Raw genomic sequence first — 18,424 nt, forward strand, 5'->3', positions numbered from 1 at the left:
CCACTACACATACCCATTCTTTTGTGTCTAGGCCAAAATTCGCCGCTCACAGCGTATTCAAGGGTGCATGTCTTAGGTGTAGATTTGCATAAGCACCACTTTCTCCAATCACATATATTTATATGAGTGACAGTCTAAGGATTAAAAATGAAAAAGATCCCAGGTAGTACAAATCTACAGATCAATTAAAGTTCTGAGTTTCTGTCTCCGTGTGGGCTTTTATTGAGCATTGACAAGTCTTCACTGCACTTCAGTTATTCATGAGGAAAATTAGGCAAGAAGATGCTTATTAGATCTTAGAATTTATAAAATTGCATTGTGAAGTAAATATTTTATCTGATATTGTTTCCTTACAACTAGGTAAAACTCTGCAAGCTTTTAAAGATAACACATACTCCTAAGAAAGTATACAGAATATTTGTAGTGAAAACTTTGCTAATATCTACACAATATTTAATAAAATATTTTTTCTAGTCTAAGAGACATTTGAGTCTTGAAGTCTTGTAAGAATGAAGTTATATTTGTGAAAGCATATTTCTGCTTATCTCCATGGGAAAGTGGAACAGAATTCTTCCTCCGTAAGCTATGCGTGTTGTAGGAGGCAACTAGATGCCGGGAGCAATGGGCTAGTAACCCCTTCTCCTGTATAAATTACTAAAAAGAAGAAAAAGAAGAACCTTATAAAATTGAGATGTTTGAATGTGTATGGATGTAGTGCAGATGATAAGGAAGAAGTGATTGCAAAGATTATAAATGAAAAGAAGTTGGATGTCCTAGCCCTAAGTGAAACAAAGCTGAAGGGGGGTAGGGGAGTTTTAGTGGGGAGAAATAAATGGGATTAAGTTAGGAGTATCTGAGAGAGTTAGAGCTAAGGAAGGGGTAGCAATAATGTTGAAGGATCAGTTATGGAGAGAGAAGAGGGAATATAAATGTGTAAATTCAAGGATTATGTGAATTAAAATAAGGGTCAGATGCAAAAAGTGGGCCATAATAAGTGTGTATGCACCTGGAGAAGAGAGGAGTGTAGAGGAGAGAGAGAGAGCTTTTGGGAGATGTTAAGCGAGTGTGTAGGAACTTTTGAGCCAAGTGAGGGAGTAATTGTGGTAGGGGACCTAAATACTGAAGTAGGAGAAGCATTTAGAGAGGGTGTGGTAGGTAGGTTTGGGGTGCCAGGTGTAAATGAAAATGGGGAGCATTTGATTGAACTTTGTATAGAATGGGGTTTGGTTATAGGTAACATATTTTAAGAAAAAGAGGATAAATAAGTATACAAGATATGATGTAGGGTGAAATGGCAGTAGTTTGTTGGACTACGTATTGTTAGATAAAAGACTGTTGGGTAGACTTCAGTACATGTTTATCAGATCACTTTGTAGCTGTAGCATGTGAGGGTTTTTTACAAAGTCAAAGTGATGCAAGGAAGGAGGAGTATATGGAGAGAAAAAGAGATGTTAAGAGAGTGGTGAAGCAATGTAAAAAGAGATCAAATGAGAGAGTGGGTGAGATGTTATCAACAAACTTTGTTGAAAATAAGAAAAAGTTTTGGAGTGAGATTAATAAGTTAAAAAAGCCTAGGGAAAGAATGGATTTGTTAGTTAAAAATAGTTAAACGGAGAGTTAGAGGTATTGGGAAGATGGAGGGAATGTTTTGAGGAATTGTTAAACGCTGATGAAAATAGGGAAGCTGTGATTTCATGTATTGGGCAAGGAGGAATAACATCTTATAGGAGTGAGGAAGAACCAGTTGTGAGTGTTGGGGAAGAGTGTGGGGCAGTGAGTAGAACGAAAGGGGGTAAAGCAAGTGGGATTGATGGGATAAAGATAGTAATGTTAAAAGCAGGTGGGGGATATAATTTTGGAGTGGTTAGTGTTTTTATTTAATAAATGTATGGAAGAGGGTAAGGTACCTAGCAATTGGCAGAGAGTATGCATAGTTCCTTTGTATAAAGGCAAAGGGGACAAAAGAGAGTGTAAAAATTATAGGGGAATAAGTCTGTTGAGTATACAGTGGACCCCCGGTTAACGATATTTTTTCATTCCAGAAGTATGTTCAGGTGCCAGTACTGACCTAATTTGTTCCCATAAGGAATATTGTGAAGTAGATTAGTCCATTTCAGACTCCCAAACATACACGTACAAACGCACTTACATAAATACACTTACATAATTGGTCGCATTGGGAGGTGATCGTTATGCGGGGGTCCACTGTACCTGGTAAAGTGTATGGTAGAGTTGTTATTGAAAGAATTATGAGTAAGACAGAGAGCAGGATAGCAGATGAACAAGGAGGCTTTAGGAAAGGTAGCGGGTGTGTAGACCAAGTGTTTGCAGTGAAACACATTAGTGAGCAGTATTTAGATGAGGGTCAAGAGGTTTTTGTGGCATTTATGGATTTGGAAAAGGTATATGATAGGGGGGGCAATGTGGCAGATGTTGCAAATGTATGGAATAGGAGGTAGGTTATTGAAACCGGTGAAAAGTTTTTACGAGGATAGTGAGGTTCAGGTTAGAGTGTGTAGGCGAGAGGGAGATTATTTCCCAGTAAACGTAGGCTTTAGACATGGATGTGTGATGTCACTATGGTTGTTCAGTATACAGTGGACCCCCGGTTAACGAACTTTTTTCATTCCAGTAGTATGTTCAGGTGCCAGTACTGACCGAATTTTTTCCCATAAGGAATATTGTGAAGTAGATAGTCCATTTCAGACCCCCAAACATACACGTACAAACGCACTTACATAAATACACTTACATAATTGGTCGCATTTGGAGGTGATCGTTAAGCGGGGGTCCACTGTATTTATAGATGGACTTGTAAGAGAAGTGAATGCTTGGGTGATGACAAGAGGTGTGGGGTTAAAAGATAAAGAATCTAACACAAAGTGGGAGTTGTCACAGTTGCTCTTTGCTGATGACACTGTGCTTTTGGGAGATTCTGAAGAGAAGTTGCAGAGGTTGCTTGATGAGTTTGTTAGGGTATGTAAAAGAAGGAAGATAAAAGTGAATATAGGAAAGAGTAAGGTGATGAGGATAACAAAAAAATTAGGTAATGGAAGATTGGATATCAGATTGGAGGGAGAGAGCATGGAGGAGGTGAATGTGTTCAGATATTTGGGAGTGGACATGTCAGCAGATGGTTCTATGAATGCTGAGGTGAATCATAGAAGTGACGAGGGGAAAGCAGTGAGTGGTGCACTGAGGAGTCTGTGGAGACAAAGAACTTTATCCATGAAAGCAAAGAGGGAAATATATGAGAGTATAGTTATACCAATGCTCTTGTACGGGTGTGAGGCATGGGTTGTGAATGCTGCAACAAGGAGAAGGCTAGAGGTAGTGGAGATGTCATGTCTGAGGGCAATGTGTGGTGTGAATATAATGCAGAGAATCCGTAGTTTGGAGATTAGGAGGAGGTGTGGGATTACCAAAACTATTATCCAGAGGGCTGAGGAGAGGTTATTGAGATGGTTTGGACATGTAGAGAGGATGGAACAAAATAGAATGACTTTGAGAGTATACAAATCTGTAGTGGAGGGAAGGTGGGGTAGGGGTCAGCTTAGGTAAGGTTGGAGGGAGGGGGTAAAGGAGGTTTTGTGTGTGTGGGGCTTGGATTTCGAGCAAGCGTGCGTGAGCGTGTTAGACAGGAGCGAATGGAGACAAATGGTTTTTAGGACTTGATATGCTGTTGGAGTGTAAGCAAGGCAACATTTATGAAGGGATTCAGGGAAACTGGCAGGCCGGACTTGATTCTTGGAGATGGGAAGTACAGTGCTGGCACTCTGAAGGAGGGGTGTTAATGTTGCAGTTTTATAGCTGTAGTTTGGGCATGCCTCTGGCAAGACAGTGATGGAGTGAATGATGATGAAAGTTTTTATTTTTTGGGACACCCTGCCTTGGTGGGAAATGGCCGATATGTTAATAATAAAAATAAAATATTAATTATACAAGGAAATTTAGACTGAGTAGCATGTGACAGGGTAGATCAGTGAGTGAGGTAGGTCAGTGAGCAAGATAGGTCAGTGAGCAAGATAGGTCAGTGAGCAAGATAGGTCAGCAAGTGAGGTAGGTCAGTGAGCAAGATAGGTCATTGAGTAAGGTAGGTCAGTGAGTGAGGTACTTCAGTTAATGAGGTAGGTCAGTGAGTGATGCAGGTCAATAAGTAAGATAGATCAGTGAGTGAGGTAGGTCAGTGAGTGAGGTTGCAAATGTTTGAAAAACTGCCATGGTGAGAGATGGCTGACATGTTGAAAAGAATAAATAAATTATTTAAAGCTGTCAAAATTCTCTTCTTTCAGGACTATGCAAGGTACAAGTGAAATGCCTAGTAGCGCTGAACAAGAAGAAGTTAGCTCTTTAAACAGTCAGTACTCAACACACCAGCCTAGCATAGAGTATTCCTTGCAGCGGCAACGTGAACTGTATCCACACATGATCCAATCTCACATCCACAGTAAGTAAATGCCTGTAATCAAACCTTAAATATTTAACCTTATTTTCTGATGAAATATTTTTTAACTTTTTATTTAACATAGACTTTAACCATGACTTAAATATTTCAGCTGACATTGTAATTGCCCATTTAAATTTACAGAGGCTGGGCTTTAACTTTCAGCCCAGCCTCTCAAAATCAGCTCTGTTGTGTTTACATTTGAACTCCTTTGTGGAATCCACTTTTACTCATTGTTTGGCTTGTTCTTTCTTTGTGCCATTCATACGTTGATCAAATGCTTTTCCCTTCTAAACATTTTGCATATTGTGATCATATTGCCTTTATTCTGGATTACTCTGGTCATTCAACCAGATTTTGTCCTTCCTTGTAGTTCAAACCTCATAAATTTGGCACAGCATGGCTCTCCACTTTCTCAAGTTTCATTCTTGTGTTTGGTTTGGTGAAGGGTTTGGAATAGTGGTGCAGGCCTGCAGAGGACTGGAAGGTAGCAAGCATAATACTGATATTCTTATATGAGAGCTGGTTACATAGGAGAGCAAGAGCCTCAATCAGTCACATTAATACAATTTAACCACATTTAATTGTTCATAATGTATTTGTAAATCCTAGGTAGTAGGTTGGTAGACAGCAACCGCCCAGGGAGGTACTACCGTCCTGCCAAGTGAGTGTAAAACGAAAGCCTGTAATTGTTTTACATGATGGTAGGATTGCTGGTGTCCTTTTTTCTGTCTCATGAACATGCAAGATTTCAGGTACGTCTTGCTACTTCTACTTACACTTAGGTCACACTACACATACATGTACAAGCACATATATGCACACCCCTCTGGGTTTTCTTCTATTTTCTTTCTAGTTCTTATTCTTGTTTATTTCCTCTTATCTCCATGGGGAAGTGGAACAGAATTCTTCCTCCGTAAGCCATGCGTGTTGTAAGAGGCGACTAAAATGCCGGGAGCAAGGGGCTAGTAACCTCTTCTCCTGTATATATTACTAAATGTAAAAGGAGAAACTTTCGTTTTTCCTTTTGGGCCACCCCGCCTCGGTGGGATACGGCTGGTGTGTTGAAAGAAAGAAAGAAGTATTTGTAAATGCAAATTTTTGTTGTGCAAAGGATTTCTTGAATGTTATATAGGGTATGAACTAATTCCTGTGAAAATGAAGCTGATATACAGTACTGTATATACCAGTATGTATTTCACTTAATTTAAATTCAACTTCCTTATCATTACAAGTGTACAGGAATAATTGACAAACCTAGTAAAGAAAATAATAGGCAGATATTGAAGAGGCCTAGATTTTTTGTGTTGTTTGTTGATAAGAGTGCTACTAATGATATTTTTATATGTACCGTGCATACTCAAGTATAACCTGATGGTGTGCAGGGGTTGTCTCTGACTTTGTTACCAAACAGTTCTAATTTTCATGTACTTTATCTCATGCACAGATCTACCTTAGTTTTTACTGATTTTAAATGGAATCAGATGTGTTTGATGCAAGAAATATTCTAACTAAAACTTGCCAAAAAAAAAAAAAAAATACTGAAAACGTAAGAGTAACACTTGTTTTTTTCTGTAAAATTTGGCCTTTAAACCTTAACCTACATTCAGCAGCACCTGGAGGAATCTCGTTGGAAAAACCTTATCAACAGATTTCAGTAATTTCAGACTAAAAAATTTTCTGGACAAACAGGAAGTATCAGATAAAATGGACAGAAGTCCATAGTTTTGGATTTTGTCCATAGTGATAGCATCCAGTTGTTTTCTGGAGTATTGAACCATGCCTAGTTACACTGACATTTGTCCATTACATGCTAGAGTGACCACATCCACAACTGGTCTATTTTCATTGTTCTTTGAGGCCTAGGCCACCATTGCTGGTTTATTGTTTGCTAACTTACACATACTATTCAGTCACTAATTTTCCCTGGATTTAGAGCACATTGTATGATTATATTAACATGTTAAGTAAAGTGGAATTAGCAATGGCTTCTAACGCAAGTGATGGTGTCAAGAGAATGTGTGGTTCTCAGCGTTAAGCAGAAACTTGAAATAAAAAAAATGGTTGAGTCTGGCATCTCTTTGGCATGGGTATGTGAGGAATACAGTGTTAAGAAACAGTGATATCTGTAAAAGCAAGGACAGACTTACAGATTTTGTTCTTAAGTTTAGTATAGATGCTAGTAGAGTGTTACAAATCCTTTGATTCAGGATAAAAGCTATTCTGAGTCACTATTATTGATCACTGCAGTTTATACCCCATCCCTCCACTACGAAAGGTAAGTAAAATGACTGTAAATTACATACAACAGTACAGTACTATTCCGCATTACAGGTTACAATACCTGTATTTTTAGTGTACAGTTATCTTCATCAGCGGACCAAGTCTTCTCTTTCAGAAGGCAACCAGATGTTCATAAAAAATTGATTTTGTAATTTGGAAGTTTTGGATTATCAATAATATCATAGACCCCTACCCTCTATTAGACTGTTAATGAGAGGGTTCACTGTACAATTTAATTTTAAGATAAAATTCATCATGATAATTTTGCAGTGAAGAGTTTTTACGAGGATAGTGAGGCTCAAGTTAGAGTATGTAGGAAAGAGGGAAATTTTTTCCCAGTAAAAGTAGGCCTTAGACAAGGATGTGTGATGTCACCGTGGTTGTTTAATATATTTATAGATGGGGTTGTAAGAGAAGTAAATGCGAGGGTCTTGGCAAGAGGCGTGGAGTTAAAAGATAAAGAATCACACACAAAGTGGGAGTTGTCACAGCTGCTCTTTGCTGATGACACTGTGCTCTTGGGAGATTCTGAAGAGAAGTTGCAGAGATTGGTGGATGAATTTGGTAGGGTGTGCAAAAGAAGAAAATTAAAGGTGAATACAGGAAAGAGTAAGGTTATGAGGATAACAAAAAGATTAGGTGATGAAAGATTGGATATCAGATTGGAGGGAGAGAGTATGGAGGAGGTGAACGTATTCAGATATTTGGGAGTGGACGTGTCAGCGGATGGGTCTATGAAAGATGAGGTGAATCATAGAATTGATGAGGGAAAAAGAGTGAGTGGTGCACTTAGGAGTCTGTGGAGACAAAGAACTTTGTCCTTGGAAGCAAAGAGGGGAATGTATGAGAGTATAGTTTTACCAACGCTCTTATATGGGTGTGAAGCGTGGGTGATGAATGTTGCAGCGAGGAGAAGGCTAGAGGCAGTGGAGATGTCATGTCTGAGGGCAATGTGTGGTGTGAATATAATGCAGAGAATTCGTAGTTTGGAAGTTAGGAGGAGGTGCGGGATTACCAAAACTGTTGTCCAGAGGGCTGAGGAAGGGTTGTTGAGGTGGTTCGGACATGTAGAGAGAATGGAGCGAAACAGAATGACTTCAAGAGTGTATCAGTCTGTAGTGGAAGGAAGGCGAGGTAGGGGTCAGCCTAGGAAAGGTTGGAGGGAGGGGGTAAAGGAGGTTTTGTGTGCGAGGGGCTTGGACTTCCAGCAGGCATGCATGAGCGTGTTTGATAGGAGTGAATGGAGACAAATGGTTTTTAATACTTGACGTGCTGTTGGAGTGTGAGCAAAGTAACATTTATGAAGGGATTCAGGGAAACCGGCAGGCCGGACTTGAGTTCTGGAGATGGGAAGTACAGTGCCTGCACTCTGAAGGAGGGGTGTTAATGTTACAGTTTAAAAACTGTAGTGTAAAGCACCCTTCTGGCAAGACAGTGATGGAGTGAATGATGGTGAAAGTTTTTCTTTTTCGGGCCACCCTGCCTTGGTGGGAATCGGCCAGTGTGATAATAAAAATAAAAAAAAAATTGGAAGAGCTACTTCTATGGGAAACATAACTGAATTGGACAAAAATGCAGAGTCTCATGACCTTTTGAATTTTCAGATTTTTAAAAATCTGTTCTTTGTTTTCCCATCTACAGATTCAGGACGCCCAAGTAGTACTCAGGGGGTGTATAGCGGGTATGAAGCAGGTGCCTCGCCTTTGGCTAGTTATTCTCCGAGCACTCCACAGGCTACACCCCTTACAAGTCAAGCATCAAGTATTTCACGAATCACAAAGTCATCCTCACCACCTACGACTGCACATGCCACAACATGGTCTAATCCACATATAAGACAGGTACATCTTGCCAATCTTTAGCTGTCTTAAATTTAGTTTAGTGGTACTTTTTATTACTAGAATTGCCCAGTTCCTTTAATATTAATTGTATATAGCTGATTGCCAGTTTTGCTTGTAGCTCTAAGAGGAGAAACTTCCAAAGGAGCACTGAATAAATACTTTGTCGTTTTGAAGTGATGCTGGTTTTATACTGTTTAGCATAAATGAAAACTTGTTTATGATACTGTATATACAATTATTTTCATCTCTTTGTTTACAACATCATTTGTATTGCATTGCTCATTTAAAAGTGATACTCTATTTACAGGCTGAGGGATATAACTATACTAGCAGCATGAGTCCATCACGATCTCCATCTACCCCATCATATACTTCACTAAGTTCTTCAAGTCGCTCCCTACCATCATACACTCCAACTGCTGCCTCCTCAGGTAAAATATGTTCTTTATGCCATTAATTTTTTTTTTGCAGAACAACCCCAGTTGGTTAAAACCTACTCAGATATATTATGTGCAGAGGTAGCAAAAATTGCAGTGTCCACTTAGGCATGCCATGTAACTACAGCCTCTCCTCACTTAGCGACGCTCTCATTCACCGATGACTCTGACTTATGACGGGCTCTCTGACCAGTATGCATACCTAAATAATGTATACAGCCTCTCCTCACTTAACAACAGAGTTCTGTTCCTAATACCATGTCGGTAAACGAATTCGTTGCTCAACGAGGAGCATACTGTAATGGTAATGGGTTTATGTCAACCATCTTTAATATTGCTTTAATGTCACCCTTGCACCAATTATAACATTTTTAGTATACAATGGAACCTCGATTTTCGTTTGCCCTGGTTTTCATCGAATTCGGTTTTCAACGACATTTTTCATCGAAATTTTGTCCCAGCTTTCGTTCATCACCTCAGTTTTCATCTGCTGTACCAACCGTGTCCGCTTGCCTGTGCCCACACAAAGCATCCCACACACGCATTCTGAGTCAGTCTGGCTTTGTTTCTTGTCGAGTGAACATTACCCTGCATGTTCATATGAAACATTTCATTTTCGTAATAATCTATTGTTTTTTGTGCTTGTTTATTGGGTGTGATGGCTAAATAAGCCACCATGGGGTCAAAGAAAGTTCCGAGTGCCAGCTCTTTGATAAAGAAGGCGAGAAACACGATAGAATTGCTTCAGAGTACGAGGAGGAAGAGAGAGGGGAGAACGTGCCTTCTTCAGTGATTAAGGACATGTGTGCAAAGTGGAATGAGTTGCAAAGTTTTGTGGAGAAATATCACCTTAACAAAGCTTTTGCAAACCGTGTCTGCAACATGTTCAATGATAGTGCCATGTCCCAGTTTAGGCAAATCATAAAGAGACCCCAGAAACAGACCTCTCTGGACAGAATTTTTGTTGACAGGGGTACAGTGATTCTCAAGCTGGTCCTAGTGCCAGTAAAAGACAAAGAAGGGAAGTAACCCTGGATAGGGACTTGATACCTGAAGTTCTTATGGAAGGAGATCCCCCTTCCAAACAATAACTTCTCCTCCCTCTCGCCTCCTCGCCATCTTCCATATGCCAACAAGAGTATTCAGTCTATGTCTGCTATGAGGATGAGAAACAGCAGAGGTGCCAGGACAGTGCCTTGGGGCACTGAGCTTTTGACCTCACTGATGCTGGATCTTGCCCTGTTCACTACTACTTTTAGTGTTCTGTGTGTTAGGAGCCTGAAAATCCATCTGCCTACCTTCCCCGTAATGCCCATGGCCTTCATTTTGTGCGCTATCACTCCATGATTCAATTTGTCACACACCTTTGCAAAATCTGTGTAAATCGCATCTGCGTTTTGGTCGTCTTCCACTGCCTCCATAATTATGTCATAATGGAAAGCAGCTGTGACAGGCATGATCGTCCTGTTCTAAAACCATGCTGGTTCTGGTTATGTTGGTTGTGCTGCTCCATACAGTACACTACTGTATAAACAATTAAAAATACAGTGGAACCTTGGTTTTCATGATTAATTCATTCCAGAAAGTTTGACGAAAACGAATTCGACAAAAACTGAAGCAATATTTCCCATAAGAAATAATGTAAATCCAATTAATCCGTTCCAGACACCCAAAAGTATAGTTTTACATACAGAAAACAATGAGAAATAAAGGACAAAAGAAAGTTCCGAGTACCAGCCCTCTGATCAAGACGGCGAGAAACATGATAGAATTGCTTCAGTGTATGAGGAGGAAGAGAGAGGGGAGAATGTGCCGTCTTCAGTGATTAAGGACATGTGTGCAAAGTGGAGTGAGTTGCAAAGTTTCGTGGAGAAATATCACCTTAACAAAGCTTTTGCAAGCCGTGTCTGCAACATGTTCAATGACAGTGCCAAGTCCCAGTTTAGGCAAATCATAAAGAGACCCCAGAAACAGACCTCTCTGGACAGAATTTTTGTGCGACACGGGAACAGTGACTCTCAAGCTGGTCCTAGTGCCAGTAAAAGACAAAGAAGGGAAGTAACCCCGGATAGGAACTTGATACCTGAAGTTCTTATGGAAGGAGATTACCCTTCCAAACAATAACTTCTCCTCCCTCTCGCCTCCTCGCCATCTTCCGTACGCCAACAAGAGTATTCAGTAAAGGTGAAAGTGATGTTAAATGTTCATTTATCCATTTCATTTGTCCTTTATTTCTTATTGTTTTCTGTATGTAAAACTATACTTTTGGGTGTCTGGAACAGATTAATTGGATTTACATTGTCTTATGGGAAATATTTCTTCAGTTTTTGTCGAATTCGTTTTCGTCAAACTTTCTGGAATGAATTAATCATGAAAACCAAGGTTCCACTGTATTTTTAATTGTTTATACAGTAGTGTACTGTATGGAGCAGCACAACAAACATAACTGGAACCAGCATGGTTTTAGAACAGGACGATCATGCCTGTCACAGCTGCTGAACCATTATGACATAATTACGGAGGCATTGGAAGACGACCAAAATGCAGATGTGATTTACACAGATTTTGCAAAGGTGTTTGACAAATTGAATCATGGAGTGATAGCGCACAAAATGAAGGCCATGGGCGTTACGGGGAAGGTAGGCAGATGGATTTTCGGGCTCCTAACACACAGAACACTAAAAGTAGTAGTGAACAGCCTTCTCTCTCTTGGAGGGGTGCCACACACACACTGCAGGATGCTTTCCTAAGAGTCCTACCCTTGAATCAAATCTGATTGACTCCTATTCCCTAGTGCTGTATGACCTCTATGGGTTTAGCACTTCCCCTTAAATATAATAAAATAATGAGAGAGACTTTAAGGCCACTCCTTCAAGGAAGGAACATTCATAGGGTTAACATATTGTAGCATCTACATTGCTAATAGCATCTATATCTGCTAATAGCAGATATCTTCATGTGCTGTAGAAATTAAATAGTTTTGATGTTGGTTATTTTTATTTTGAAATATTAGAAGTGAGGAAACCTTGTTTAGTATACTACTGATATTGTATATTTCTTCAATAGGTCATTTTCTTTATCCCATTCAGGACTTAAAATAAGTACAACTAATATGATAATGATAGATACTTACGAGGTGAACTGTAGATTTGACAAGGGTAAAAAAAAGGTGAGTGACAAGTTGAGGCATCTGTGGAGTATGTATAAATCTGTAGTGGAGGAAGGAGGGGTAAAGGCCGTCATAGAAAAGGTTGGAGGGAGGGGGTAAAGGAGGTTTTATATGTGAGGGGCTTGGACATCTAATATGTGTACAAGCATTTTAGATGGGAGTGAGTGAAGGCAAGTGGTTTTTTATGACTTGATGTGCTTTTGGAGTGTGAAAAAAGGTAACGTGTATGAATGGATTCAGGTTGAAACCAGCTACTGGACTTCAGTCCTTCACACTGAAGGAGGGGTGGGGATATTTGCAGTTTGTGGGTTGGGGATGCTTGCAGTTTGGGAAGGGGGGGAACATTTAAACTGTAGTGTTAGTGAACCTCTGGTAAGACAGTTGTATGTAGTGAATGATGGTGAAATTGTTTCTTTTTTTTGGGTCACCCTACCTCAGTAGAAGACACTGTGTGTTAAAATAAAAATATTGAATGTAAAACCCATAAGTAACTGGAAAATTCTTTTCATAGGAATGTGGCAGTATAGCAACCTAGGTGCAGAGGGAGCAAGTGTAGGGCCATCCACTAGCTCAGTTCATCCAGGCACTGGCACTGGTCATCAAGGTGGAGGAGCACCAGGAACACAACCAGAACTTACTGACATGTTGCAAATTCTTGACCAGTCTGGCACTACAAACTTTGATGACCTAAACATGTTCAACACAAACTTTGAATGAGAAGCATTGCTTTTAGTGTTGCATCCTGCTCATAATTTTTGAAGCACTTGGGTAGTACGGCAATGTTTATGGCAAGGCTTAGTATCCACCATCTCAGAATTATTATTTGTATATCAACAAGTGCCTCTGTGACAGCATTATCTAATTTACTGGTTATAAGTTATTGATAATTTTGTATGTATAGTAGTCACCTTCTTTATGAAGGCATAATGACAAATTTTTTTGAATTAGTAAAAAGTTCAAATATTGTTGGATACTGAAGCTTGCCTATCAGAGTTACTTCCTGAGAAGCTGTTGTAAGTGGTATGACACCCAGTTTACCAGAGAAAATGATTGACCAAGTTATAATTTAGGTGCTGGATAATGGAAATGAATACTGACAGGTTATAACTTTTAGATATTGTATAGTGGGTGCACCACTTTCAGGACATCTTGTGTTATTAGGTCATTCAACTTCTTTCATATATGCATTAATTTCCTAAAACATATATATTTTTTTTATGTAGTATTTTTGAAACCAGTATATCAGTTGAAAAAATCCAGCATTTATTGCTTATACAGTATTACCGTAGTGCAACATTTGGAAAATATTTGTTGTAAAATAATGTTTCAATTGTTGTGCTGATAATCAAATTGCAGTCTGCAATTATAATTTTTATTTGCTGGTAATCAAAGTGTTTCGTCCTTTATAGTTGTTAATCTTATATGGTCCCTAAAAGGGAACTGATGATTGAATTATTTTTTCATGCTATACTTTTATCTTAAGAATTTTTACCACACTGTATATTTATGCACATTTAGAAAGCTAGAGCTCAGGCACATGTCCAGGAATGTTATGCATTTAATGAAGAAAGTGTACGTGTGTCAATTTTTACACAAGCTACTTCAAGTCTAGTGGAAACCTAGCAGTATACAACCAGTGCTCATTATTTTTTCTTATTGGAATTTCAATCTTTTGTAATTAGTTTGTAATATATTTTGTTCATTAGTCCTCCAGCACCAGGCAGGTCTTCTGTGTTTTGTAAATTGCAGTCATAATGTAGTTAATGATTAACTTACATCAAAGTTCTCCTGCCTGTGTGTGTCAGGTCATGAGGAAGACATTAGGGTGGTTAGAAACTTACTAATTGTTAATGTATATGTTTTCTACATTACTGAACCAGGGTTTTGGGCACTAACACATGTCTTCATTGTGAAAATGGTAAACTATTAATTTTTTTTAGTTCAGGTGTAACTTTTGCAACATTAGATAGATTTTTTTGATTGTAAATTTTTTTTAATTATTTTTGAAGGTTGAATAGCCACTTTGAAGTTATTCTTTGTTTCATGGTTATCCAAGCTATTATTTTATTGATTGCTTGGTTTGTACAATAACTTTGTAATATATTTTGTCCTCTTATGATGTCAGTACAAGGTATCTCAGTACTCTGAGAAAACATTTTGCACAGCTGGTGCCCTCTCACCACTATCTATTTAATTTTTGGACATATCATTTATAGCTTGAGGGACACAGTTGATTTTTGGCCCTGTTCTGCCGTGCCCATGGATGTGAAGATGTGTACAGTATTTGTAAATGGATTTTGTTTTATACTTGCCACTAATAGGCAACTACCTTCTAAATTATAAAATCATTGTTATCATGTACCTCTGTGGATGTTAATGCATACCCATTGGCAAATGTTGAAGTTTAGAAATAAACCACATGAATCTATCTGTTTAAAAAAAAATGAATGTTTAAAACTGGGCAGTTGTTATATTTACAAGAATGTCATGTAAATCTATATGGGTCATTGTGACATAAATGCCTAGGCAGTGCACATTTAAACTGCTCTACATCATTGAATCAATTATGACTTTTGACATTTTAATGTGAATACTATGATTTTTTTTTCCATTCATATACTTTGGAATAACTCACTGTGGAGCAACCTTGTGTGGAAATTTTTCATAAGTATTGAAGAGCAGAGTCTTATTTTAAATTTGTGTAATTCCCTGCAGTATCTGAGTATGCAGTGATTGTTATTATGTTATCAAAGAAACACTAAGCCCCTATGGGTCATGGAGCACTGTAAGGATTACAATATCTCTTTGCCTCATGACTTAGCCATGTCATATTTACTTTTGAACCCCCATATGGAATCTGCTTTCAAGGTATAACTATCTAGGTCATTCCATTCTTTAATGCACTTAGGTTGAAATTGTTTCTGGATGTTATCTTGAGAGATATAGGACTACAGGTAGCTTATGCTGTATTGAAACACTTAACGTGTGAACATCTGTAAAATTGTCACATTTCCTTACTAAATTCTACCAAACATATAGGAACTCAATAGACCCATACGAAGCTAACATAAACTGAAGATAAGTGCACTTGAGAAAGATAGGGTAAATTCCAGGAGGGAGAGCAAAGACCCCTGGAATCTGCTGCAGGTATTTAAAATGTAAGGAAATTTAGTGAGAACTGGTGACCCTGAATTTTGCACCCAGTTATTTTGTGAAATTACAGATTTGTATAGCTCACTTTTTAATACATATTTTAATTGTCTGCATAATTTTCATTTTGTATGAGCTATGCCTGAGGAGCCATTGTTGTATTTAGTGGAAGAGAAACTAATACCATATGTTTTCTGAAGTGAAGACAGAGTCTACTATGTTGATAATTTGATAACATAATAGGTAGCAGCCAGCAGGAGACTTGTCCATACATTTGTGCTTATTTGTTTAGCCAAATGAACAACACTCTACCTTACCTGGCAAGGTCTAGGTTAATCTCTACAGTATGTAATGTGTTTGGGTAGTCAAGCGTTAAAGAGAGCATCATTGAAGATGTTTACTATACCTCCATTGCAACTTCCTTGTTCAGACACTCAATCTTTTTATCAGCTGACAGTATATTCAACAAATGTAGAAATTCAGCTAGAGTAGGTACATGAGTGTTAAAGGCACTGGAATGTGTAATTATGATAATATATGATACAGGGTTACTAACCTGATTTGTTTAAATTAGGCATTCATGAATTATATAAATTTCTGATAACATTTGAAGAATAATGCTGTCTGGTTAACACGACTTGCTAAGCAAGAATGATCTTCCTGGAGGGTGTTCCGTAAGGGCACCGTTCAAGGCTTGGTGAACAGATTTAGAAAACATAAGCATTTAATTTTGAATGCAGTGTACTTTTTCAGTCTTTTTTACAAAAAATTAATCACACTATATATAGGAGCTTGATAAGATACTGTATTGTACTTAATATTTTTAAATTTACTGAGCATAATAGAAATAATTTTTGTATTTCATAACTTTTTTTTTCTGCACTTTTTCAAAAGCATTAATATAGTCTAATACACTTCAGTCATATTAACTGACAGCCCATAAGATTTGTAGTTACTTATTGGAGCATCCAGAGGAGCAAGTTTCAACTCTGGAGTACATTTTACCCTTTCACTTTTAATTGACTGCTATGAATTAGCTCCTATATTTATACCTGAAAGAAAGATTTATACCTGAAAGGAGGGCTTCTCTTGTAAAGTTAAAAGGAGAAACTTTTGTTTTTATGTTTGGGTCACCAGTTTGTTGAAAGAGGATTTATACTTGAAGGGAGCAAGGGATTACAAATTTAAAGGGAGAAACTTTCACACTATCCCCTGCTCCGCTGTTTTCTGTAACCTACTAATCATTCCTTCCCCCTTCTGCCGCCCAATACCCTCGCTTCCTTCCCTGCCCTGCAGCGCTGTATAGCCCTTGTGGTTTAGCGCTTCTTTTTGATTATAATAATAATCCTTTTGGGCCACCCTTCCTTAGTGAAATATGGCTGGTTTGTTGAAAGAAGAATACTATAATTCGTGACTTCATGAGTAAGGTTTCAGGCCTTGGCTTCTGTTTCTGAACCTACAATTATATCTACTTGGGACCTGTTAAGTCTACTCTTGAAATAGTATAGAGTTTGTGTGTGTTACCTGTTCATCAAACTTGTCCAATTTCTTTTACCACTCTTACACTGAGGAAATATTTCCAAACATCCCAATGGTTTATTTGGTTGTTTAGTTTCTTTGTCTCCTGGTCTCTTACATCCCAGTCCATTGATGTCCCCAACTAGCTTCTGTGATGTTATCACAATTTTCCTGCTGTCTACCTCTTGTAGTGATGTTTGGCACAGCTTTAAGGCTTTCTTTTTAACTCATGTCCCTCACCTCAAAGACTAGTTTAGTTGCATCCCTTTAATTTTTCTTGCCCTTTCCCGATCCTCAACTGTTTCAATTTTGTCATCTTCTCATAGATTTCTGGTAGATTCCAGAAGCAGGATTTAATATTTCTATACCCATGTTGGTTCTCTGTCTCTCTCTGTCTCTCTCTGTCTCTCTCTCTCTCTCTGTCTCTCTCTCTCTGTCTCTCTCTGTCTCTCTCTCTCTGTCTCTCTCTCTCTGTCTCTCTCTCTCTGTCTCTCTCTGTCTCTCTGTCTGTCTCTCTCTCTCTCTGTCTCTCTCTGTGTCTCTCTCTGTCTCTCTCTCTCTCTCTCTCTCTCTCTGTCTCTGTTTCTCTCTCTGTCTCTCTGTCTCTCTCTGTCTGTCTGTCTCTCTCTGTCTCTCTCTCTCTGTCTCTCTCTGTCTCTCTCTGTCTCTCTGTCTGTCTCTCTCTCTCTCTCTCTCTCTCTCTGTCTCTCTCTGTCTCTCTCTGTCTCTCTCTGTCTCTCTCTCTCTCTCTCTCTCTCTCTCTCTCTCTCTCTCTCTCTCTCTCTCTCTCTCTCTCTCTCTCTTTTCGATGAACCAGCCATATCCCATTGAGGCAGGGTGACCTGAAAAAAACAAAAGTCTTTCTTTTTAAATTTAATAAAAATTTAGTAATTTATATAAGAGAAGGGGTTAATAGCCCTTTGCTCCTGGCATTTTAGTAGCCTTTTACGATATGCATTGCTTACAGAGGAAGAATTTTTTTTCTACTTCCCCATGGAGATAAGACAAAATAAAGAAGAACAAGAACTATTAACGTTTTGAGTATCTCAACCCCTGCTTGCAAATGTGCTCACAGGGTCTGATAATTCAAAAAAAAAATTCTTAAGAAATGATAGTCTCTCTCTTTCCGAACATATTGAAACCAAAAGCACAAAATTTGATGGAAGCCTTGTGGAATTATACTCTCACGAAGTTAGCGGTCTCAGCGATATTTACCCTTTCGCCCACTTTCAGCCATATTTTGGGCCAATTCCATTGTTCCAGTTGACCAAACTCATAGCTATTTCACTAGAACTCCTTTTATTCTATTGATTGAGTACAAGAAACCACAAATTTACCTATTTTAGCTACCCAATAAAGTTATCAGAAATTACTAATTTGGCCACTTTCACACATTCAAGAAAGGCCAATTTCAAAATAGGGTCCAGAATAATTAATGTAGACATTCCTGGCACTAAAATAACATTTTCTCTGTTCATTAATCACATCATTATTCAAACAAAAAATAAATTTACTCTTATTCAGACTATTAGATAATGGTAATAATTGTATAAATAATATTAGCGTATTTGTGAATGCATAT

The 18,424-nt window shown here is 38.4% G+C and overlaps 1 protein-coding gene across 12 annotated transcripts in view; it reads left to right on the forward strand.

Moving 5' to 3' along the window:
- Positions 1–17,643, forward strand: part of tgo (Aryl hydrocarbon receptor nuclear translocator homolog tgo) — a 1,077,969-nt gene extending 1,060,326 nt beyond the window's left edge. For all 12 annotated transcript variants that reach the window (XM_070090765.1, XM_070090764.1, XM_070090766.1 and 9 more), the window contains 4 exons: positions 4,293–4,447; positions 8,369–8,568; positions 8,876–8,999; positions 12,686–17,643. In XM_070090765.1, coding sequence (XP_069946866.1) covers positions 4,293–4,447; positions 8,369–8,568; positions 8,876–8,999; positions 12,686–12,891 — 685 coding nt within the window. In that variant the 3' untranslated portion in view covers positions 12,892–17,643. The remainder of the gene's footprint in view (positions 1–4,292; positions 4,448–8,368; positions 8,569–8,875; positions 9,000–12,685) is intronic.
- The last annotated feature ends 781 nt before the right edge of the window (positions 17,644–18,424 follow it).

This window comes from Cherax quadricarinatus, chromosome 33, assembly GCF_038502225.1.
Source record: "Cherax quadricarinatus isolate ZL_2023a chromosome 33, ASM3850222v1, whole genome shotgun sequence".
NCBI classification, from domain to species: Eukaryota; Metazoa; Arthropoda; class Malacostraca; order Decapoda; family Parastacidae; genus Cherax; species Cherax quadricarinatus.